This window comes from Macrotis lagotis, chromosome 7 (assembly GCF_037893015.1).
Source record: "Macrotis lagotis isolate mMagLag1 chromosome 7, bilby.v1.9.chrom.fasta, whole genome shotgun sequence".
In the NCBI taxonomy this organism is placed as follows: domain Eukaryota; kingdom Metazoa; phylum Chordata; class Mammalia; order Peramelemorphia; family Peramelidae; genus Macrotis; species Macrotis lagotis.
In genome coordinates, this window is record NC_133664.1 from 109,912,184 (window position 1) to 109,938,855 (window position 26,672).

A 26,672-nucleotide genomic window follows, 5' to 3' on the forward strand; every position below is an offset into this window, starting at 1 on the left:
AGGTTCTGTTTTTCTTTGCCACTCTCTAACTCAGGACCATGAGTTTTTTACTTTTAGATAAGATTGAATAAGAACATGACTCCATGTCTAGCACATCTTTTTCCACTTAAACTTCACTGATATCTCCTCACCTTTGGAAAGAAGAAAGTCATCAGTTGTATAGATAGATCAAATAAACTATTTGTAGGTTTCAGAAATGTTTATAGAGGAGGCTCCATTTATTGCAATTGTCAGACTTGGAAAAAGATTTAGAGAACTGAATAGTCATTTGCTTTAGTTTCTTTTCTTCCTGGGAATCTAAAATTGATCAGATTAGTCTGGAACTGAGCCCCAAAGAGGCCCCTGTCTGCCTTCTGCAATGTGAATGGTCGGGTGCTTGTGCTCACAGCTACTCTGCTGCCCGTTTCCAGAGTCCTGTCCAGTGGACCCCTTTTCCTGGAGTGGGTGGGTAGGCACAGAGTATTCCCTTGGGGCAGTTCAGACTGGCCGCTCTCTCCACCTTTCTCCTCAGTATCTTAGGGCCACCTGGGCTGTGGGAGCTGCTCCTCCTTTGGAGAGCCAAGAGGGGCTGCCAGAAATCTCTGGCTTCAGGGAATGGCAAGGGAGAGGGGAAGACGAGGGAAACTGCTTATCAGAATTTTCCTTTCCCTCCTTCCTTGAACCTCAGAACCCTTGGGGAGGACAGGACCCCAAAGTGAGTGGGAATGGTGCTGCTTTATTTGAAATGTTTTCTTACCTCATCCCCTGCCCTGGGAAAGGGCCCAGCCCCACCCTGAGAGTGGCCCCAAGTTCCTCCCCCCTTACCATTTTGTCCTGATAGGACTCCCCCAGGTCCTTATCTGCTGCTTGCTGCCCTCTTTTACTCCTATGTGCTTTAGTTCATCTCTTGCCCTTCCTCCTTAGCTCCCCCCCCAAGTTATTTATTCTGAACTTGTAGTCTGACACTCTGAGGAGAGTCCTGATCTTCATAGTAGGTGGGAAGAGGGCAGACAGGGTGCTGGGAGGTTTGTACCAGAGGAGAAAAGCTACAACGTTAGATCAGGTAGTGCCCATGACATCCTGCAAAGTTGGGATGAAGGCATTCCCTTCTCTTCCCACCCCACCACCCAGACCCAAACTGCCAGGACTTGGGGGCGGGGGGAGTCGAAGTGCTAATCAGTTTTGGGAATACTAGACTTGAATAGGACTATCCTGAGCAACCTCACTGGGGTAGGCAGATAGCCTTTGCTCCCGGGATTGGGGGGGGGTGGTATCCATCACTTATCTGACCTACAAGTTACTAGCATTAGTGCTCAGGACTGGCTGAAATTTGGGTGGGTCCTGGAGAGCTAGCAGAAATAGTAGATTGGGAACCTACTCCCTGCCCTCAATGCCTACCCGTCATCTCCAAATCCCTGGCTGGGCCTGGTTACCGATCTGTATTTTAACCCAAGACTTGTTTTTTTAAAGGAAAAATAAAGCCAAACTGGAGTGTGAGCTAGAGTACAGGCTGGGCCCAGGACAATCCCTGCCCATTATTTTCCATATTCTCTATAGGAGGGAATTCAGTGCCCAGGAGCCCTTCCAAATCATGTCTTGGAAGAAGGCTGGCATTGGAGAAGGGACAAACTTACGCTTGTTGGGGAGGGGTGGGCAGAGGGGCATGGAACCCTCAACTTCTGAGAGGTGGCTGTAGCTCTTCCTTACTGAGGCCCAGATGGTTCTTAGCTCCCCTTATCTAAAGCAGGAGAGTTAAGAAGCCGTTTGGGAGGTTTTCCAATGTTGACTTGCCCAAGTTCAGTTCACCTCCCAGGGCCATAGCCCCATTCCCTGCTGGGATATATGAGATGAGCCTGGTCTAGCTGGGATCTTTAGGGAACAATTTCTTTCCCTTTGGGGAAAGAAGGCTCATTGCCCTTAATTTCTGGGTTAGGAGCTTCCCAGGTCTCTCCCCTCCCTTCTCTAGTAACAGGCTTTGTGGATTTTGCTTCCCATCCTTCCCCCCAGTTCCCAGCTAGATGTATTGTCCACCCTGTAGCCTATCATGTGTCTTAAGTGTGTGGGGGTTCTGTATTGATTTTTTTTTGTGGCCGGTGGCTTTTTTCCTTCCATGCATCACTCCCCCCTGCATGCCCAGGGGCCACCTACCTGGCATTAATGCATCTGGGGCCATTGGGAGGGAAGGGGTGTTGTTGTTGTCCTGTGATTTTGAAATTTTATTTTTGCATATGTAATCCATCTTGTACAGGTAGCTAACTTTGTATACGCTGTGTACTCTTCATCCCCCATGGCTGCTGGTGTAAATAAATTGCATTTTCCTGTTGTTAAAAAAAAAAGCAAAACAGATTCTTAAAAGGAAAACATGATAAAAAAGTGAAGGAAAAGTATATAAGAATAGGATGGAGAGAAATACACAATCAGCAATCATAACTGTAAATATGAATGGGATGACTCACTAATAAAACAGAAAAGGATAACATAATAGTTTAGAATCCAGAATTAAGCAATATGTTGTTTACAAGAGGAGGCACATTTGAAACAGGAAGATATACATAAAATTAAAATAAAAAGCTGAATCAGAAGGCTTCAACTAAAATAAAAAATACAAGAGTAGCAATCATGATCAAGAACAAAGTATAACCAAAAATAGAACCATTTAAAAGTGATAAATAGGGAAGCTACATTTATTAATATCAATATGAAACATAAGCACCAAATGACATAGCTTATAAATATTTAAAGGAAAAGTTCAATGAGTACAGAAGGAAATAGAGAACTTAGAAGAAATCTTCATGAAAAGAATAAAGGTCTAGCTAGCTGTGTGGCCTTGGGCAAGCCACTTAACTCCATTTGCCTTGCAAAAAAACTAAAAAAAAAAGAATAAAGGTGAGGAAATAGTAAATCTATAATTGTGGGGACCTCAATTTATGCCTCTTAGACCTAAATAAATATAAACAAAAAATTTCAAAAAAGAAGGGAGGGATATGAATAAGATTTCAGTAAAGTTAGATATAATAGACCTTTGGAAATTAATGAATGGGGATAGTAAGGAGCATATATATTTGTGTGTTTGTGTGTGTGTGTGTGTGTGTGTGTGTGTGTGTGTGTGTGAATATGCACACATGTAAGGCAATGGGTCAAGTGACTTGCCCAAAGTCACACATCTAGATAATTATTAAGTGTCTGAGGCTAGATTTGAACTCAGGCCCACCTGACTAGGGCTGGTGCTCTATCCACTGAACCAATGAATTGCCCTGCATATCTATTTCTTAATTGTGATGCCATCTTCACAAAAATTGCCCTACATTAAGGTGTATAATATTCACAAACATATTTTAAAAAGCAGTATAAAACACAACTTTTATGTATCACAGTACAATAAAAATTATGGTCAATAAAGAGTCACTGGAGAATGATTAAAAAATTCATTGGAAATTAAATATTTTAAAGAATTAATTAGGAGCAGCTAGGTGGCTCAATGGATAGAGCACCGACCCTGGAGTCAGGAGGGCCCGAGTTCATATCTTGCCTCAGACACATAATACTTACCCAGTGGTGTGACCTTAGGCAAGTCACTTAACCCCCCTATCACCTTGCCCAAAAAAAAAACCCAACCCAAAATAAACAAACAAAAAACCAAGAACCCTATCTTATGGAGGAAAAGCTTTGTGCAAACCATAAATGAACTCCCCAAAGGAAAAAAATAATACAGAACTAGATATGTTGGATGAGTTTGAATTGATATGTTGGGATAAGGATTAGGAAGAAAGATGAAAATTATCTCACATGAAAAAGGCTTACAAGAAAGAGCTTTTACAGAGGAAGGGAAAATGAAGGTAGGTGGCAATGCTTAAACTTCAATCTCATCAGAATTGGTTCAAAAATACTGAAATAGAAATATGTCATATTCGTGTGATTATTGAAATCAATGTTACCTACTAGGGAAAAAGGAGGGGAGGGAGATAAGAGAAATAAGGGGTTGATAAAAGGAAGGACAGTTTAAAGGAGACAATGGTTAGAAGCAAAACAGACTTTTAAGGGAAAGGGTTAAAAAGAGGTGGATAAACAGATGAAAATAGGATTGAGGGAAATACAGTTGCTGATAATAACTATGAATATGGAAGGGATGAACTCGCCTATAAAGTGGAGGTGGATAGCAAAAAAGATTAGAAACCAGTATCCAATAATAAGTTGTTAACAAGAAATGTTTTGGAACAGAAAGATACTCATAAGAGTTAAAAGATGTAGGAATGTATACAATTACCAATAATTACTGGAAAGTGAATGATATGAAGTCACCCACAATGTGGAAGTAGATAACAAATGAATTAGAAATAGGTATCCAACAATGCTGTTAAGAGGAAATATTATTTGGAATAAAAAGATGTTCATAAGAGTTTAAAAAATGTTAAGGATTTAAAATGAGGGACTGGAACAGAATCTATTATATTGTCAGCTGAATTAAAAAAAAGGCAAGGGAAGCAATCATGGTCTCAGACAAAGCAAAAGTAAAACTAGACCTAATTAAAAGAGATAATTAAGGTAACTACATTTGCTAAAAGGTACCATACACAATGAAAGAGTGTATCAAAAAATTTATATGTTTGTCTGTTAAAGGCTTCATTTCTTAAATATATAAAAAAACTAATCAAATTTATAAAAATTAGAGCCAAAACCCAATTGATAACTGGTCAAAGTTTTCAGGAGAGAAAATCAAAGCTATCCTGTCATATATTTTTTTAAATTTTATTTAAGACCATGGGGGTTAAGTGACTTGCCCAAGGTAACATAGCTAGGCAATTATTAAGTGTCTTAAGCTGGATTTGAACTCAGTTCCTCCTGACTCCAGGGCTGGTGCTCTATCCACTGCACCACCTAGCTTCCCCTTCAGTCATACTTTTAAAATATTCTAGGTCATTGTTGACTAAAGAAATACAAATAAAACTACTCTGAGATATTCACACCTATCAGAGTGACTAACATGACAGAAAAGGAAAATGACAAGTGTTTGGAGGGGCTATGCAAAAAAATAAGTTCATTAGTGCATTGTCAGTGGGGTTCTGAACTGATCCAACTATTCTGTAGAACAATCTAGAACTATGATCAAAGGATTATAAAACTGTATATACCTTTTGACTGGTAATACCTCTGCTAGGTCTGTATCTCAAATAAATAAAAGAAAAAGGAAAAGGGACCATATATACAAAAAATATTTAGAGCAGCTCTTTTTGTAGTTACAAAGAATTAGAAATTGAGGGGATGTTCCTCAATTGAAGAATGGCAGAACAAGTTGTGGCCTATGATTGTAATGGAATAATATTGTATTATAGGAAATGATGGGGGCAGCTAGATGGTACAGTAGTTAGAGCACTGCCCTGATGTCAGGAGGATCTGAGTTCAAACCAGCCTCAGACACTTAATAATTACCTAGCTGTGTGACCTAGCACAAGTGACTTAATCCCACTGCCTTGGCAGGGAGGAGGGGGAAAGAAATGATGAGGGGAATTGTTTCAGAGAAAGCTGGTAAGTTTTATATACATTCATACAAAGATAAGTGAGCAGAAGTAGGAATTCATTGTACAGTAATAGCAATGTAAAAATGATCAATTGTGAAAAATTTAACTACTTTAATCAATATAGTAATACAAAATAATTTTGAAGGACTTAGAATAAGTCCTTTTCTCCAGAGAGAAAACAGATGAATTCTGAATGCAAATTATATAATTTTCCCATTTTATTTTTCTTGGATTTTTGGAGTCCTGGTGGTGACATCTCTAATATGAAAATATGTTTTCCATGATTTTACATGTATGATTGATATCATATTGCTTGCCTTCTCAATGGTTGGTGGAAGGGTCAAAGGAGGGAATTTGGAATTCAAAATTTAAAAAAATGGATGCTGGAAATAAATAATAAAATTTAAAAACAATAACTTTATGTGTGTAGTGAACAATATACTAGATAAATAGTGAACAATTAAAAGGGAAAAGTACTGGAATTAAGATTTCCAGTCAAAGGTAGGATCTTAAATGGGATTTAAAGGAAAATTAGGGATGTTAGTAATTGGTTTTGAGGAGGGAGGGGAATTTCAGGTTTGGAAGGTAGCTAAAGAAAATGCCCAGAGTCAAGAGATACAGGGACAGCCAGGGAGGCCATTCTCACTGAATTGAAGAGTACATCTTAGGGAATAAGATGCAAGAAATCTGGAAAGGTTGGGGGGGGGGGAGTTAGGTTATAAAGGGCTTTGAATGCCAAACACAATTTTTTATTTGTTCCTACAGGCAACAGCAAGTCACGGGAGCTTTTTGAGTAGTGGGATACATAATTGAACCTTTGGTGACTGAATGGAGGATGGATTGGAGTGGAGAGAGAGATTTGAGTCAGGCACCCACCAACAGATTATTGTAATAGTTCAGACATGAGATGTTGATGACCTCCACTAGAGAGGTGGCATAAGTAGAGGAAAGAAGGGGATATATTTGAGAGATGTTGCAAAGGTAAAATAGGCAGTCCTTGGTAACTGCTTGGATATGAGAGGGGGTGATTGGTAAAAGAGAGTAAGGAATTCAGAATGATTCCTAATTTGTAAGCCTGAGTATTGGGAAAATAGTGTTTCCCTCTGCAGTTATAGAAAGGATAGGAGAGAGAAAGAAAGATTGAGGAAGAAAGATAACAAGTTCTGTTTTGGACATATTGAGTTTAGGATGTCCACTGGACATACAGTTCTAGATGTCCGAAAGTCAGTTGGATGTGCAAGATAGGAATTCAGCAGAGAGATTAGGGATAGAAATATTTTAGAATCATCAGCATAGAGCTTGTAATTGTATTCATAGGAGCTGATAGAAAAGAAGAAGGTCCAGGACACTTCCTGTTAAGTGTCAGAGTATGTAGGGTACTGAACTTGGAGTCAGGAAGACCTGAATTTAAATCCTGCCTCAAATATTTCATAGCCATATAACCCTGGAAAATTGGTTAGGCTCTTATCTCAAAATTCACCTACCTAAAAAAAAAAACCCGTTGATTAGCATTTTCAAGGCTTTCAAAGTTGTTTTTCTTAACATTATTGATATTATATAATTTATTTCCCTGGTTCTGCTTACTTCAACCTGCATTATTGCATATATCTTCCCAAATTGCTCTGGAACTGTCCCTTTCATAATTTCTGATGGTACAATAACATTTCATTACATTTATATCCCATAATTTGTTCAGCCATTCTCCATTTGATGAGCAACCCTTTAATTTCTAGTTCTTTGCCACCACAAAAAGGGCTTCTATAAATGTGTATCTTTATCCCTTTACCTTTTTTTCGAATTCTTTGTGATAATGACTTGGTAGTGATATTAAGTGACTTTTAGGCAAACTGTTTTCTAGCTAGATCAATTAGTAGTTCTTCCAGCAGCATGCTATAGTGTTTGTTTTCCCACAATTAGCAATTCTCATTTTCCTTTTTTGTCATTTTTATTAACCTGATAGGTATGAGATGAAACTTCAGATTCTTTCATTTGAATTTCTCCAATTGTGATTTGTAATATTTTTATGTGATTGTTGAAAACTTGGTTTTCTTTTTCTGATAACTACCTATTTATATCTTTTATCATTTAGCTATAAGAAATAGTGTTTGTTCTTGTATATTTGAATCACTTCCTTGTATATCTTAGATACTTTATCAAAGATATTTGCTGCAAAGATTTTTTCCCTGCTGTTTCCCTTCTAATTTTATCTCCATTAATTTTGTTTGTGCAAAGATATATCCTCACTTCTCTAGTTTATTTCTTATGTGACTTTTAAAAATCTAAATTGTCTCTTCATTTGGAGCTTATCATGGCATATGCTTTGAAGTGTTTCTCTAAACCCAATTTAAAGCAGACTGCTATCTAGTTACTAAATAGATAATCTTTTTCTTCTATATTGTACCTAATCCATTTCCCTGATTGACTTCTTTTTTTTAACCAATATCAAATAGTTTTAATCATTCCTGTTTTGTAATATAGTTTGAGATCATCTTCCCTACTCCCAATATTTCTGTTGAGATACTTGATCTTATATTCCTTCAGATGAAGATGACTAACTTTTTTTAGGTCTATAAAGCAATGTTTTGGTAATTCAATTGGCATGTAACTTTAGGTAGTTTTGTCATTTTTATTATATTTGAACAACAACTACTAATATAACATATCTCTGTTTATGTCTGTATTTCTGTAGTGTTTTTTAATTGTGTTTTGAATAATTCTGTTTGTATCTCAGTAGGTCAACTCCCAAATGTTTTATATAATCTGTAGTTTTGTGTTTCTTTTGGCAAGGCATTCAGTGTTAGGTGACTTGCCCAGGGTCACACAACTAGCAAGTGTCAAGTGTCTGAAGTCACATTTGGACACAAGTCCTTCTGACTCCAGTGTGCCATCTAGTTGCCCCAATCTGTAATTATTTTATTTTAAACAGAATTCCTTATCCTATTTCCTCTTGTTTGGTTTTGTTGGCAACAGAAATACTCATGATTTCTGTAGGTTTATTTTATATTCTTCATCTTTGCTAAAGTTGTTGTTTCCATTAATTTAATTAACCCTTTTTTAGGGTTAATCAATTTTTGTTGAATTCAATTGAATTTGAGATTTATCTAGATCCTTTTATGAAGATACTGATTATACATTAAAGTTAACCCTATTATTTCCCCATGCACACAGAGCCATAATTTTCATATCCTGGACCATCTGTTTTAAAGGCCTGTTCTGCTTCATTTCTGTAGAATGGGAAATCCAGACATCAATTTTGAGACCATGACCTGTGGTTTAAATCAAGTGCGTCGTTTATCTACTCCCTCCTCAGTTACCAAACCTTCAAATATTCTCTTAACCACAACATGGCTCTGGTATTGGCAGAGTGACAATGGACAATGGATTGAATATGGAACCCAGGTGAGTGACCGTTCACTCTGATTTACTTTTTGTGGCCTACATGTGAAGATCACTTTGATACTCATCTAAGTTAGTTGGAAGAAATTCATGGTGTGTGTGTGTGTGCCAGTTATATAATAATTTTCCAGAAAGTCATTCTGAATGTATCTTCCATGCGAAGTTCCAGCTTGTTCAGTTTCTCACAATTTTATAATGTCTAAGCTAGAGGTTCTGTTTTTCTTTGCCACTCTCTAACTCAGGACCATGAGTTTTTTACTTTTAGATAAGATTGAATAAGAACATGACTCCATGTCTAGCACATCTTTTTCCACTTAAACTTCACTGATATCTCCTCACCTTTGGAAAGAAGAAAGTCATCAGTTGTATAGATAGATCAAATAAACTATTTGTAGGTTTCAGAAATGTTTATAGAGGAGGCTCCATTTATTGCAATTGTCAGACTTGGAAAAAGATTTAGAGAACTGAATAGTCATTTGCTTTAGTTTCTTTTCTTCCTGGGAATCTAAAATTGATCAGATTAGTCTGGAACTGAGCCCCAAAGAGGCCCCTGTCTGCCTTCTGCAATGTGAATGGTCGGGTGCTTGTGCTCACAGCTACTCTGCTGCCCGTTTCCAGAGTCCTGTCCAGTGGACCCCTTTTCCTGGAGTGGGTGGGTAGGCACAGAGTATTCCCTTGGGGCAGTTCAGACTGGCCGCTCTCTCCACCTTTCTCCTCAGTATCTTAGGGCCACCTGGGCTGTGGGAGCTGCTCCTCCTTTGGAGAGCCAAGAGGGGCTGCCAGAAATCTCTGGCTTCAGGGAATGGCAAGGGAGAGGGGAAGACGAGGGAAACTGCTTATCAGAATTTTCCTTTCCCTCCTTCCTTGAACCTCAGAACCCTTGGGGAGGACAGGACCCCAAAGTGAGTGGGAATGGTGCTGCTTTATTTGAAATGTTTTCTTACCTCATCCCCTGCCCTGGGAAAGGGCCCAGCCCCACCCTGAGAGTGGCCCCAAGTTCCTCCCCCCTTACCATTTTGTCCTGATAGGACTCCCCCAGGTCCTTATCTGCTGCTTGCTGCCCTCTTTTACTCCTATGTGCTTTAGTTCATCTCTTGCCCTTCCTCCTTAGCTCCCCCCCCAAGTTATTTATTCTGAACTTGTAGTCTGACACTCTGAGGAGAGTCCTGATCTTCATAGTAGGTGGGAAGAGGGCAGACAGGGTGCTGGGAGGTTTGTACCAGAGGAGAAAAGCTACAACGTTAGATCAGGTAGTGCCCATGACATCCTGCAAAGTTGGGATGAAGGCATTCCCTTCTCTTCCCACCCCACCACCCAGACCCAAACTGCCAGGACTTGGGGGCGGGGGGAGTCGAAGTGCTAATCAGTTTTGGGAATACTAGACTTGAATAGGACTATCCTGAGCAACCTCACTGGGGGTCTCAATTTTAACTTGCTATTGAAGGAAACTGAACTCCCTGAATGAAGGAATTCTCTGAAGACTTTCAGTCCTTTGGCTCTAGGTCTGTAACCCTGTATTTATAATTACCCCTTGAGTAGTTACCATTGATAGTTATCCTAGACTAGGTGTTTCAGGCAATCCTTTCTATTCTTTTTCATCTAGAACACTCAAAGCCTTAGGCCTGGTGCTTGGGACTATACTTTCTCTTTTTTTCTGTGTTCTCTTGAAAGCAGTCATTTTTCCTCTGAATTTAGGGATAGGGACCAGACTTATAATTTCATTGTCATAAGATGCCAGGTGAAGAAACTCTTTACAAATTTAGGTTGGAAGTTTCTTGAAAACTTATAGTCTTAGAAATTTTCCTAGAGACACTGAGAGGTTAGGTGATTTTTCTTAGTATGTATCAGAGGCAGAACCTGAACACAGGTTTTCTTGACTCTGAGGTTAGCTCTTTGTCCACTACCCCATATTTTTAAATTTTTATTAAACTGCCATTGTTCCATATCACCCCTGTCTAATTTCTTTGGGTTAAGCATTGCCTCACTCCCTGTAGCAGGAATAAAACTAGTTATTTCCCTCCAAGGAAAGGTACCTTAGGTCAGCTGATTCTAAAAGTTATAGGGTTCTCCTAGTTAAGCTCAAGAAAGGAACTTGAAACTTGCTCTTGGCCCTTATTTTATAGGTTAGGGTTTCAACTCATTTCTCACAGCAATACACTCAAGATTTGAGAGATAATTTACTATGACAATTTTTCTTCTCTTCTGTTTAGATATGTTTCCCCAGCCCCATCTCCCTCTTCTCCCTCGTACATCAGTCTCCTGTTCAACTTGGCCCTTGGTCTTCCGCCTTTTTCCCCAAATGTTGGAACCCAGTGAGTAATGCTTATTCTGTTTTCCATCCTCACCCTTTCTTATAGTAGTAGAGTTATTGAGTGATGAAGGGAGACTAAATAGACAGTAGAGAATCTTCTGGAGGTGCCATTCCTTCTTCTTTCCTCCAGTCCTCAACCACCTACAGCCAAGATTGGGACAACCACCAAAGTCACAACATTGCTAGGCACAAAACAGCAAAGAAAGAATGTCCAAAGTCCCTCCTATTTTATAATTATATTTTTTAGATTTTGTTTGTCTTATAATTTTCCAAAATTTAAGATTTTCCTCTAATAACCATTGAGCTAAAATACCATTGTAGGAAAAGTACCATGTTAATATTCTTACTATAAATGAAACTAAAAACAAGGAAAAAAGTAAAACTAAAAACTAAGAAATAGCCATCCTAAATATAAGGGGGAACTTAAATATTTTTCCTTAGGTAAACAAATAAGTCAAAACAATGAAATAATAGAAGAAAATGGGAAATATCTTATTGGTAAAACAAACTGACACAGAAAATAAATTGAGGAGAGACAATTTAAGAATTATTGGGCTACAATGAAAGCCATGATCAAAAAAAGAGCACAGACATCATATTTCTTTTTTTCCTAATTGATATTTTATTTTATTTTATTTTTCCAATTACATGTTATAAAAGTTTTTCAACATTCATCCACATGCATATGCATATTTATAAGTTATATAATGTCCCTCCACTCCTCCCCTGCCTACCCCCTTCCCCTCAATGGAGAACAGTCTGATAAGCATTGTACATATATATTTTGTGTTTAACATGTTTCCAGATTAGTCATTTTCTGTTTGAGCAATTAGGGTTAAGGGAAAAAGGAAAAAAATCATGAGATAGGAAAGAAAAAGATAAGAGAAATCTTTAAAAGTGAATGTAATATTCATTCAGATTCTGTAGGTTTTTCTTTGTTGTGTTTTATTTTGTTTTTCTTCCTCTGGGTATGGATAACATCGTCCATAACAGGTCTCCAGGGTTGACAAACATAATTTTTAAAGAAATTGTCATGAAAAACTTGCCTGATATCGTCATTCCAGAGGGGAAAAATAGAAGTTAAAAAGAATCCATGGATCACCTCCTGAAGGTTATCCTAAAAGGAAAAACCCTAGGAATATTATAGCAAAATTCTAGTTTTATGATCAAGGAGAAAGTATTGCGAACAACCAGAAAGAAACTATTCAAAATATCATAGAGCTCCAGTCAGTATCTCCCAAGATTTTGCATCTTCCATATTAAAGGAGCAGAAGGATTGAAATATATTCTAGAAGGCAAAAGAACTAGTATTTCAACCAAGAATCACCTATCCAGAAAACCTGAATATAATCTTTCAGGGTAAATAATTAACATTCAATGAAATAGAAGGCTTTCCAGTATTCCTGATGAAAAGGTCAGAGTTGAAAAGAAAATTTGACATTCAAACACAGAATTCAAGGGAAGCATAAAAAAGGTAAACATGGAAGAGAAATCATAAAGAACTTAAGGATAAATTGTTTACATTCCTTTATGTGAAGCTGATACAAGTAATACCTTGGCACTTTATCACTATTAGGACAATTAGGAGTTGTCTGCATAGTCAGAGGGGATGAGTTTGAATTGATATGTTGGGATAAGGATTAGGAAGAAAGATGAAAATTATCTCACATGAAAAAGGCTTACAAGAAAGAGCTTTTACAGAGGAAGGGAAAATGAAGGTAGGTGGCAATGCTTAAACTTCAATCTCATCAGAATTGGTTCAAAAATACTGAAATAGAAATATGTCATATTCGTGTGATTATTGAAATCAATGTTACCTACTAGGGAAAAAGGAGGGGAGGGAGATAAGAGAAATAAGGGGTTGATAAAAGGAAGGACAGTTTAAAGGAGACAATGGTTAGAAGCAAAACAGACTTTTAAGGGAAAGGGTTAAAAAGAGGTGGATAAACAGATGAAAATAGGATTGAGGGAAATACAGTTGCTGATAATAACTATGAATATGGAAGGGATGAACTCGCCTATAAAGTGGAGGTGGATAGCAAAAAAGATTAGAAACCAGTATCCAATAATAAGTTGTTAACAAGAAATGTTTTGGAACAGAAAGATACTCATAAGAGTTAAAAGATGTAGGAATGTATACAATTACCAATAATTACTGGAAAGTGAATGATATGAAGTCACCCACAATGTGGAAGTAGATAACAAATGAATTAGAAATAGGTATCCAACAATGCTGTTAAGAGGAGAATATTATTTGGAATAAAAAGATGTTCATAAGAGTTTAAAAAATGTTAAGGATTTAAAATGAGGGACTGGAACAGAATCTATTATATTGTCAGCTGAATTAAAAAAAAGGCAAGGGAAGCAATCATGGTCTCAGACAAAGCAAAAGTAAAACTAGACCTAATTAAAAGAGATAATTAAGGTAACTACATTTGCTAAAAGGTACCATACACAATGAAAGAGTGTATCAAAAAATTTATATGTTTGTCTGTTAAAGGCTTCATTTCTTAAATATATAAAAAAACTAATCAAATTTATAAAAATTAGAGCCAAAACCCAATTGATAACTGGTCAAAGTTTTTCAGGAGAGAAAATCAAAGCTATCCTGTCATATATTTTTTTAAATTTTATTTAAGACCATGGGGGGTTAAGTGACTTGCCCAAGGTAACATAGCTAGGCAATTATTAAGTGTCTTAAGCTGGATTTGAACTCAGTTCCTCCTGACTCCAGGGCTGGTGCTCTATCCACTGCACCACCTAGCTTCCCCTTCAGTCATACTTTTAAAATATTCTAGGTCATTGTTGACTAAAGAAATACAAATAAAACTACTCTGAGATATTCACACCTATCAGAGTGACTAACATGACAGAAAAGGAAAATGACAAGTGTTTGGAGGGGCTATGCAAAAAAAATAAGTTCATTAGTGCATTGTCAGTGGGGTTCTGAACTGATCCAACTATTCTGTAGAAACAATCTAGAACTATGATCAAAGGATTATAAAACTGTATATACCTTTTGACTGGTAATACCTCTGCTAGGTCTGTATCTCAAATAAATAAAAGAAAAAGGAAAAGGGACCATATATACAAAAAATATTTAGAGCAGCTCTTTTTGTAGTTACAAAGAATTAGAAATTGAGGGGATGTTCCTCAATTGAAGAATGGCAGAACAAGTTGTGGCCTATGATTGTAATGGAAATAATATTGTATTATAGGAAAATGATGGGGGCAGCTAGATGGTACAGTAGTTAGAGCACTGCCCCTGATGTCAGGAGGATCTGAGTTCAAACCAGCCTCAGACACTTAATAATTACCTAGCTGTGTGACCTTGCACAAGTGACTTAATCCCACTGCCTTGGCAGGGAGGAGGGGGAAAGAAATGATGAGGGGAATTGTTTCAGAGAAAGCTGGTAAGTTTTATATACATTCATACAAAGATAAGTGAGCAGAAGTAGGAATTCATTGTACAGTAATAGCAATGTAAAAATGATCAATTGTGAAAAATTTAACTACTTTTAATCAATATAGTAATACAAAATAATTTTGAAGGACTTAGAATAAGTCCTTTTCTCCAGAGAGAAAACAGATGAATTCTGAATGCAAATTATATAATTTTCCCATTTTATTTTTCTTGGATTTTTTGGAGTCCTGGTGGTGACATCTCTAATATGAAAATATGTTTTCCATGATTTTACATGTATGATTGATATCATATTGCTTGCCTTCTCAATGGTTGGTGGAAGGGTCAAAGGAGGGAATTTGGAATTCAAAATTTAAAAAAATGATGCTGGAAATAAATAATAAAAATTTAAAAACAATAACTTTATGTGTGTAGTGAACAATATACTAGATAAATAGTGAACAATTAAAAGGGAAAAGTACTGGAATTAAGATTTCCAGTCAAAGGTAGGATCTTAAATGGGATTTAAAGGAAAATTAGGGATGTTAGTAATTGGTTTTGAGGAGGGAGGGGAATTTCAGGTTTGGAAGGTAGCTAAAGAAAATGCCAGAGTCAAGAGATACAGGGACAGCCAGGGAGGCCATTCTCACTGAATTGAAGAGTACATCTTAGGGAATAAGATGCAAGAAATCTGGAAAGGTTGGGGGGGGGGGGAGTTAGGTTATAAAGGGGCTTTGAATGCCAAACACAATTTTTTTATTTGTTCCTACAGGCAACAGCAAGTCACGGGAGCTTTTTGAGTAGGTGGGATACATAATTGAACCTTTGGTGACTGAATGGAGGATGGATTGGAGTGGAGAGAGAGATTTGAGTCAGGCACCCACCAACAGATTATTGTAATAGTTCAGACATGAGATGTTGATGACCTCCACTAGAGAGGTGGCATAAGTAGAGGAAAGAAGGGGATATATTTGAGAGATGTTGCAAAGGTAAAATAGGCAGTCCTTGGTAACTGCTTGGATATGAGAGGGGGTGATTGGTAAAAGAGAGTAAGGAATTCAGAATGATTCCTAATTTGTAAGCCTGAGTATTGGGAAAATAGTGTTTCCCTCTGCAGTTATAGAAAGGATAGGAGAGAGAAAGAAAGATTGAGGAAGAAAAGATAACAAGTTCTGTTTTGGACATATTGAGTTTAGGATGTCCACTGGACATACAGTTCTAGATGTCCGAAAGTCAGTTGGATGTGCAAGATAGGAATTCAGCAGAGAGATTAGGGATAGAAATATTTTAGAATCATCAGCATAGAGCTTGTAATTGTATTCATAGGAGCTGATAGAAAAGAAGAAGGTCCAGGACACTTCCTGTTAAGTGTCAGAGTATGTAGGGTACTGAACTTGGAGTCAGGAAGACCTGAATTTAATCCTGCCTCAAATATTTCATAGCCATATAACCCTGGAAAATTGGTTAGGCTCTTATCTCAAAATTCACCTACCTAAAAAAAAAAAACCCGTTGATTAGCATTTTCAAGGCTTTCAAAGTTGTTTTTCTTAACATTATTGATATTATATAATTTATTTCCCTGGTTCTGCTTACTTCAACCTGCATTATTGCATATATCTTCCCAAATTGCTCTGGAACTGTCCCTTTCATAATTTCTGATGGTACAATAACATTTCATTACATTTATATCCCATAATTTGTTCAGCCATTCTCCATTTGATGAGCAACCCTTTAATTTCTAGTTCTTTGCCACCACAAAAAGGGCTTCTAGTAAATGTGCTATCTTTATCCCTTTACCTTTTTTTTCGAATTCTTTGTGATAATGACTTGGTAGTGATATTAAGTGACTTTTAGGCAAACTGTTTTCTAGCTAGATCAATTAGTAGTTCTTCCAGCAGCATGCTATAGTGTTTGTTTTCCCACAATTAGCAATTCTCATTTTCCTTTTTTGTCATTTTTATTAACCTGATAGGTATGAGATGAAACTTCAGATTCTTTCATTTGAATTTCTCCAATTGTGATTTGTAATATTTTTTATGTGATTGTTGAAAACTTGGTTTTCTTTTTCTGATAACTACCTATTTATATCTTTTATCATTTAGCTATAAGAAATAGTGTTTGTTCTTGTATATTTGAATCACTTCCTTGTATATCTTAGATACTTTATCAAAGATATTTGCTGCAAAGATTTTTTCCCTGCTGTTTCCCTTCTAATTTTATCTCCATTAATTTTGTTTGTGCAAAGATATATCCTCACTTCTCTAGTTTATTTCTTATGTGACTTTTAAAAATCTAAATTGTCTCTTCATTTGGAGCTTATCATGGCATATGCTTTGAAGTGTTTCTCTAAACCCAATTTAAAGCAGACTCGCTATCTAGTTACTAAATAGATAATCTTTTTCTTCTATATTGTACCTAATCCATTTCCCTGATTGACTTCTTTTTTTTAACCAATATCAAATAGTTTTAATCATTCCTGTTTTGTAATATAGTTTGAGATCATCTTCCCTACTCCCAATATTTTCTGTTGAGATACTTGATCTTATATTCCTTCAGATGAAGATGACTAACTTTTTTTAGGTCTATAAAGCAATGTTTTGGTAATTCAATTGGCATGTAACTTTAGGTAGTTTTGTCATTTTTTATTATATTTGAACAACAACTACTAATATAACATATCTCTGTTTATGTCTGTATTTCTGTAGTGTTTTTTAATTGTGTTTTGAATAATTCTGTTTGTATCTCAGTAGGTCAACTCCCAAATGTTTTATATAATCTGTAGTTTTGTGTTTCTTTTGGCAAGGCATTCAGTGTTAGGTGACTTGCCCAGGGTCACACAACTAGCAAGTGTCAAGTGTCTGAAGTCACATTTGGACACAAGTCCTTCTGACTCCAGTGTGCCATCTAGTTGCCCCAATCTGTAATTATTTTATTTTAAACAGAATTCCTTATCCTATTTCCTCTTGTTTGGTTTTGTTGGCAACAGAAATACTCATGATTTCTGTAGGTTTATTTTATATTCTTCATCTTTGCTAAAGTTGTTGTTTCCATTAATTTAATTAACCCTTTTTTAGGGTTAATCAATTTTTGTTGAATTCAATTGAATTTGAGATTTATCTAGTTCCTTTTATGAAGATACTGATTATACATTAAAGTTAACCCTATTATTTCCCCATGCACACAGAGCCATAATTTTCATATCCTGGACCATCTGTTTTAAAGGCCTGTTCTGCTTCATTTCTGTAGAATGGGAAATCCAGACATCAATTTTGAGACCATGACCTGTGGTTTAAATCAAGTGCGTCGTTTATCTACTCCCTCCTCAGTTACCAAAACCCTTCAAATATTCTCTTAACCACAACATGGCTCTGGTATTGGCAGAGTGACAATGGACAATGGATTGAATATGGAACCCAGGTGAGTGACTGTTCACTCTGATTTACTTTTTGTGGGACTTTCACAGGGTAATTAGATTGGCCTACATGTGAAGATCACTTTGATACTCATCTAAGTTAGTTGGAAGAAATTCATGGTGTGTGTGTGTGTGTGCCAGTTATATAATAATTTTCCAGAAAGTCATTCTGAATGTATCTTCCATGCGAAGTTCCAGCTTGTTCAGTTTCTCACAATTTTATAATGTCTAAGCTAGAGGTTCTGTTTTTCTTTGCCACTCTCTAACTCAGGACCATGAGTTTTTTACTTTTAGATAAGATTGAATAAGAACATGACTCCATGTCTAGCACATCTTTTTCCACTTAAACTTCACTGATATCTCCTCACCTTTGGAAAGAAGAAAGTCATCAGTTGTATAGATAGATCAAATAAACTATTTGTAGGTTTCAGAAATGTTTATAGAGGAGGCTCCATTTATTGCAATTGTCAGACTTGGAAAAAGATTTAGAGAACTGAATAGTCATTTGCTTTAGTTTCTTTTCTTCCTGGGAATCTAAAAATTGATCAGATTAGTCTGGAACTGAGCCCCAAAGAGGCCCCTGTCTGCCTTCTGCAATGTGAATGGTCGGGTGCTTGTGCTCACAGCTACTCTGCTGCCCGTTTCCAGAGTCCTGTCCAGTGGACCCCTTTTCCTGGAGTGGGTGGGTAGGCACAGAGTATTCCCTTGGGGCAGTTCAGACTGGCCGCTCTCTCCACCTTTCTCCTCAGTATCTTAGGGCCACCTGGGCTGTGGGAGCTGCTCTCTCCTTTGGAGAGCCAAGAGGGGCTGCCAGAAATCTCTGGCTTCAGGGAATGGCAAAGGGAGAGGGGAAGACGAGGGAAACTGCTTATCAGAATTTTCCTTTCCCTCCTTCCTTGAACCTCAGAACCCTTGGGGAGGACAGGACCCCCAAAGTGAGTGGGAATGGGTGCTGCTTTATTTGAAATGTTTTCTTACCTCATCCCCTGCCCTGGGAAAGGGCCCAGCCCCACCCTGAGAGTGGCCCCAAGTTCCTCCCCCCCTTACCATTTTGTCCTGATAGGACTCCCCCAGGTCCTTATTTGCTGCTTGCTGCCCTCTTTTACTCCTATGTGCTTTAGTTCATCTCTTGCCCTTCCTCCTTAGCTCCCCCCACCAAGTTATTTATTCTGAACTTGTAGTCTGACACTCTGAGGAGAGTCCTGATCTTCATAGTAGGTGGGAAGAGGGCAGACAGGGTGCTGGGAGGTTTGTACCAGAGGAGAAAAGCTACAACGTTAGATCAGGTAGTGCCCATGAGCATCCTGCAAAGTTGGGATGAAGGCATTCCCTTCTCTTCCCACCCCACCACCCAGACCCAAACTGCCAGGACTTGGGGGCGGGGGGAGTCGAAGTGCTAATCAGTTTTGGGAATACTAGACTTGAATAGGACTATCCTGAGCAAACCTCACTGGGGTAGGCAGATAGCCTTTGCTCCCGGGATTGGGGGGGGGGGGTGGTATCCATCACTTATCTGACCTACAAGTTACTAGCATTAGTGCTCAGGGACTGGCTGAAATTTGGGTGGGTCCTGGAGAGCTAGCAGAAATAGTAGATTGGGAACCTACTCCCTGCCCTCAATGCCTACCCGTCATCTCCAAATCCCTGGCTGGGCCTGGTTACCGATCTGTATTTTAACCCAAGACTTGTTTTTTTTAAAGGAAAAATAAAGCCAAACTGGAGTGTGAGCTAGAGTACAGGCTGGGCCCAGGACAATCCCTGCCCATTATTTTCCATATTCTCTATAGGAGGGAATTCAGTGCCCAGGAGCCCTTCCAAATCATGTCTTGGAAGAAGGCTGGCATTGGAGAAGGGACAAACTTACGCTTGTTGGGGGAGGGGTGGGCAGAGGGGCATGGAACCCTCAACTTCTGAGAGGTGGCTGTAGCTCTTCCTTACTGAGGCCCAGATGGTTCTTAGCTCCCCTTATCTAAAGCAGGAGAGTTAAGAAGCCGTTTGGGAGGTTTTCCAATGTTGACTTGCCCAAGTTCAGTTCACCTCCCAGGGCCATAGCCCCATTCCCCTGCTGGGATATATGAGATGAGCCTGGTCTAGCTGGGATCTTTAGGGAACAATTTCTTTCCCTTTGGGGAAAGAAGGCTTATTGCCCTTAATTTCTGGGTTAGGAGCTTCCCAGGTCTCTCCCCTCCCTTCTCTAGTAACAGGCTTTGTGGATTTTGCTTCCCATCCTTCCCCCCAGTTCCCAGCTAGATGTATTGTCCACCCCTGTAGCCTATCATGTGTCTTAAGTGTGTGGGGGTTCTGTATTGATTTTTTTTTGTGGCCGGTGGCTTTTTTTCCTTCCATGCATCACTCCCCCCCTGCATGCCCAGGGGCCACCTACCTGGCATTAATGCATGCTGGGGCCATTGGGAGGGAAGGGGTGTTGTTGTTGTCCTGTGATTTTGAAATTTTATTTTTGCATATGTAATCCATCTTGTACAGGTAGCTAACTTTGTATACGCTGTGTACTCTTCATCCCCCATGGCTGCTGGTGTAAATAAATTGCATTTTCCTGTTGTTAAAAAAAAAAAAGCAAAACAGATTCTTAAAAGGAAAACATGATAAAAAAGTGAAGGAAAAGTATATAAGAATAGGATGGAGAGAAATACACAATCAGCAATCATAACTGTAAATATGAATGGGATGACTCACTAATAAAACAGAAAAGGATAACATAATAGTTTAGAATCCAGAATTAAGCAATATGTTGTTTACAAGAGGAGGCACATTTGAAACAGGAAGATATACATAAAATTAAAATAAAAAGCTGAATCAGAAGGCTTCAACTAAAATAAAAAATACAAGAGTAGCAATCATGATCAAGAACAAAGTATAACCAAAAATAGAACCATTTAAAAGTGATAAATAGGGAAGCTACATTTATTAATATCAATATGAAACATAAGCACCAAATGACATAGCTTATAAATATTTAAAGGAAAAGTTCAATGAGTACAGAAGGAAATAGAGAACTTAGAAGAAATCTTCATGAAAAGAATAAAGGTCTAGCTAGCTGTGTGGCCTTGGGCAAGCCACTTAACTCCATTTGCCTTGCAAAAAAACTAAAAAAAAAAAAGAATAAAGGTGAGGAAATAGTAAATCTATAATTGTGGGGACCTCAATTTATGCCTCTTAGACCTAAATAAATATAAACAAAAAATTTCAAAAAAGAAGGGAGGGATATGAATAAGATTTCAGTAAAGTTAGATATAATAGACCTTTGGAAATTAATGAATGGGGATAGTAAGGAGCATATCTATTTGTGTGTGTGTGTGTGTGTGTGTGTGTGTGTGTGTGTGTGTGTGAATATGCACACATGTAAGGCAATGGGTCAAGTGACTTGCCCAAAGTCACACATCTAGATAATTATTAAGTGTCTGAGGCTAGATTTGAACTCGGGCCCACCTGACTCCAGGGCTGGTGCTCTATCCACTGAACCAATGAATTGCCCTGCATATCTATTTCTTAATTGTGATGCCATCTTCACAAAAATTGCCCTACATTAAGGTGTATAATATTCACAAACATATTTTAAAAAGCAGTATAAAACACAACTTTTATGTATCACAGTACAATAAAAATTATGGTCAATAAAGAGTCACTGGAGAATGATTAAAAATTCATTGGAAATTAAATATTTTAAAGAATTAATTAGGAGCAGCTAGGTGGCTCAATGGATAGAGCACCGACCCTGGAGTCAGGAGGGCCCGAGTTCATATCTTGCCTCAGACACATAATACTTACCCAGTGGTGTGACCTTAGGCAAGTCACTTAACCCCCTATCACCTTGCCAAAAAAAAAACCCAACCCAAAATAAACAAACAAAAAACCAAGAACCCTATCTTATGGAGGAAAAGTTTGTGCAAACCATAAATGAACTCCCCAAAGGAAAAAAATAATACAGAACTAGATATGTTTATAAGCAAGTTAAAGAATAATTATTTCCAATAATATATAAACTATTTGAAGAAAATAGATAGAGTCCTACCAAATTCTTTCAATGACAAATATGGTCCTGATACCTAAACCTGAGAGAGTCAAAACAGAAAGAAAACTAGGGAAGTTTTCCTAATGAACATTGTTAGCAAAAAAAAGTAAATAAAATATTAACAAGGAGATATAACACAAAGATCATATCCAATGACTAAGCTACAGTTGTACCAGGATTGCTGAGTTGGTTTAATATGAGAAAGACTATAAGTATAATTGACTATATAATAACAAAAACTTTAAAAATCACATGATTATTTCACCAGATGAAGACCTTTTTTTTGACAAATACAATATCCATTCCTATTACACACACACACACACACACACACACACACACACACACACACACACCCAAACCCAAAGCGCAGTATAGATGGAGCTTTACAGAAAACAAGTAATACTTAAAACCAAAAGCAAACATTGTTTTTAATGGGAATAAGTTAGAAGCCATTTCCTGTGAGATCTGGGGGCTAAGTGGGGGAAGAAGAGAAAGGGGAAGAAGGGGAGAGAAAAGAAGCAAAGATGTCACCATTTCTTTTCAATATTGTCCTGGAAATAGTAACTATAGAAATAGGACAAGAAAAAGAAATTGAAGGAAGACTAGTAAGGAAAAAGGAAACAAAATTATCACTTTGATCAGATGGTATGAAAGGTTACATCGAGAATCCCAGAGAGTCAATTAGAAAACTAAAACAATTAACAACTCCAAGAAAATTGAAATAAAGGTATACATATCATTAGTATTTCTGTAAATTACCAACAAAACAACAGCAGGAAGAGACAAAAAAGATAAATTCCATTTAAAACACTATGAATAGTATAAATATTATATAGTACTAGTATAAATAGTATAAAATGTTAGACTTGTGAGAGAGGAGGCACAAGAACTATGTGGACACAATTACAAAACACTCTTTAAAGTGAAATTTAAGTGGTAGACAGAGCCAATATGATAAAAATTAGTTATTTCCATAATTAGTTTCCTTATTCAGTGTCAAATCAATTAAATTACCTAAGAATTATTTTATAGAGATAGAAAATAAAAATTAACAAAATTTACTTGGAGGAATAAAAATTCAACAATGTCAAGGGAATCAATGAAAAGGGAAGGGGGCCTAATAATAAACTTTAAATAATCAAAACAATCATTAGACTGTTTGGTAAGAAAATTGGGTAAGAAATAGAGAAGTTGATCAGCAAAACAGATTAGCTATATAATAAATAAAAACAAATGAATACAGTAATTTGGTATTTGATAATCCCTAAAATCTCATCTATTGGTGTGAGAACTCTCTATTCAATTAAAAACTGTTGAAAAACCTGAAAAACAATCTGGCAGAAACAAGGTATAGACCAATATTTTACATTATAATCCAAGATAAATTCAAAATGGGTACATGATTTAGACAAAGGGTGATATGAGTAAATTGGTGGAACTTGACAGAAATTACCTGTCAGATCTGGGGTGAAGGGAGGAATATAAGAGAGAGGTTAGCAGGAGGTTAAATGAATAATTTTGTTTATATAAAGTTGAAAAGATTTTGCACAAATAAAATCAAAGCAGCTAAAATTTGAAGAAAAGCTGGAAACTGGGGAAGGAAATCTTTGCAGCAAGTTTCTCTGATAAAGCTCTCATTTATAGGACCATGTATAAGAACTGAGTCAAAATTTCAAGAAAAGAGTCATTTTTCAACTGATACATGTTCAAATGATATGAAGGCTCAGTTTTCAAAGGAAGAAATCAAAACTATTGATAGTCATATGAAAAAAATGTTATAAATCACTAATAATTACAAAGATGCATATTAAAACAACTCATATTAGCTAAGTTGACAGAAAAGGAAAATGGCATGCTAAACAGATGTTTAAAGAATTGTTGGTGAAGCTACAGACTAGTCCAACCATTGTATACCCCCAAAGTTATTAAACTCTACACACCCTTTGACCCAGCATTACTTCTACTAGATCTATACCCCAGAGAAGAGCCTAGATATATAAAAATATTTTAGCATCTCTCTTTCTGGGTTGGAAAAGAATTGGAAACTGATAGAAAGCCTGTCAATCAGAGAATAACTTAACTTAGCATACGAATATGATAGAATACTGTTGTGCTATAAGAAATGATAGAAAGGATGATTTTAGAAAAATCTAGGAAAACTTGTATGAACAGATATAAAAATGAAATGAGCAGAGCTAAGAGAACAATTTATATAGGCAATATTGTAAAAATAATCAACTTTGATGAACCCCAACTCCAAAGGACTCAAGAGAAAACATGCTAAGCACCTCTAGAGAGAGGACTTTAGAGTGAGGTTGCAGAATGAATTATATATTCTTCCTTCTCTTCCTTCCTCCCTTCCATCCTTTTTTTTTTTTAGTTTTTACAAGGCAATGAGTTAGGTGACTTACCCAAGGCCACACAGCTAGGTAATTATTAAGTGTCTGAGGCCAGATTTGAACTCAGATACTCCTGACTCCAGGACTGGTGCCGCCCCCTTCCTTCCTTTCTTTACTTCCTTTTCTTCCTTTCTTTCCTAACTTTTTCTTCCTTCCTTCCTTCCTTCCTTCCTTCCTTCCTTCCTTTCTTTCCTAACTTTTTCTTCCTTCCTTCCTTCCTTCCTTCCTTCCTTCCTTCCTTCCTTTCTTTCTTTCTTTCTTTCTTTCTTTTTTGAGGGGGGTACATGATAATTCAGGAATTTGTTTTGCCTGACTATACATATTTTAAATGTTTTGATTTTCTTGTCTTGGGTGCCAGGAATAGGAGAGAGAACTAAGAACTGAAATTAAAAGAAAATTTAATTTAAAAAAGTCAGTGGTTAACTTGTCATAAAATAATGTGTTTTCATTAAAAATGAATTTTAAATATGATTCAGGTCCATTCAATTGGTTTCTAGGGTGAGTTTGAAGAATACTTTGTCTTTTTTCTAATTAAACATTCCTAGTACTCCCCCTTTCCCATAATTCATATTTTTGACCACCAGTTTGCCTAGTCATTTCCTTCATATTGTATCAACTGATTTTTAATTTTATTTTTATAAAGTTGAATTTCCTTTTTCCAGTTAAAGACATAAGAAGTGGTTCCTTGTTTATCAAAAGCCAAAAATGAAGGGAAATTGTATGACATATTCATGTGTTCATTTTTTTTCAAAGTGCTTGAAATTTCTGTTTTTTAGGGTGTAAATCATCCTCCTTCTTCAATAACATCCATAGATATAGAAACAGTATACCTTGCTGATTCATATGGCACTGTAGACTTTCAGGCAGGACATCAGTTCTATGAAATCAACTTTAAAGGTATAGTACTTATGCTTTCCTACTTAATCAAAAAATGTTAGATTTTTAGTGCTACAAATGTTGCAAAAGACTGACCTATACCCTGATATTAAGAAGCACAGGAGGAAAGATTTTATTGAATTGAATGCAATTCCCATTTTCAAATGGAAGGCAACATCATAAAAATAATAATTTAAAACATGAATTTCTTATAGCTTCCTTGAATATGAGAGGAAAGTGAGGCAGCAAAGGCAGCATAACCTGAAATGTTCAATATGAAGGAATTGGAAAGGCAGTGGGTTGTAGTGGTATGAATTTCCTGAACTTTGAGTCAGGAAAGATATGGGTTCAAAACTTGCCTCAGCATTTATCATTTGTATGACCTTGGGGAAGGTACCTAACATCTCTGAATCTGGGAATAATAATAATAATACTGTTGGTACATATTATATGTTTTACATAGTTGTCGTATGAGAGCATATATTTTAAAATCTAACACATAACAAGCCCTATAAAATGGTATCTATTACTATATTGCTTATCATTTTAATTATCACATTTTGAAAATCTTAAAAAAAAAAGCCAAAACAATTTTGCTTGCAGCCAAGGTTGAAAGGTAGAAGAATGATAATTTTGGCCTTGTGTCTCTTGGTGACTCCAGCTCTCATTGATGCACATGTGTCCTAACTTTACCAGTTTCTGATTTAATCACAGATTAGCTGTGAGATTTTGGAGAACATGGAGTAGTTCTCTGCGATTCCACTGTGTGTTTCTGTAAGGTATCTTGGTAGTTGATTATATTTGAATGAGACTCACTGGGTCCTCAGCAACTTTTACTTGGTACCCTTTGTTACCATGTAAACTTTAAAAGCACCTTATATATTATTGTTATTTAATCTGGTTGCTTCTAAAGCAATTTAAGTGGGTAGCTTAACTGACACTGTCAGAAAGCCCAGAAATGGATGGAATGATGCCTCCATCAACCATCCCTAACACCAAATGAACACCCATGCAGATGAAATGACCCTCAATATAACTGAATTTCTTGGTACTCTGTATGTGTGTTTAATTTTTAAAATATAGGTAATTTATTTTTGATTAAATAAAAAAATATTTTCTTCTTCTTCTTCTTCCTCTTTCAAGAAATGGTTCAGAGAAATTTGATATGCCAAACCAAAAGAAAAATATCTAGGAGGCCAAAATTTGTATCCCCTGATGATGTGGACAAAATAAGGAAACGGTGAGTACTTAATGATGTAGATACTTGAAGGCAGGAAAAAAGGTATGAGATAAATTGTCTCCCCCCAACCATTTTAGTTAGAGGCAGCTAGGTGACACAGTGGATAG

The 26,672-nt window shown here is 36.9% G+C and overlaps 1 protein-coding gene across 1 annotated transcript in view; it reads left to right on the forward strand.

The window, feature by feature from the left end:
- LOC141492881 (protein mono-ADP-ribosyltransferase PARP12-like) overlaps positions 1 to 26,672 on the forward strand; it is a 91,191-nt gene that overhangs the window by 44,673 nt on the left and 19,846 nt on the right. Inside the window, exons 8-9 of the mRNA XM_074193587.1 lie at positions 25,226 to 25,346; positions 26,469 to 26,565. Of these exons, the coding sequence (XP_074049688.1) occupies positions 25,226 to 25,346; positions 26,469 to 26,565 (218 nt within the window). The remainder of the gene's footprint in view (positions 1 to 25,225; positions 25,347 to 26,468; positions 26,566 to 26,672) is intronic.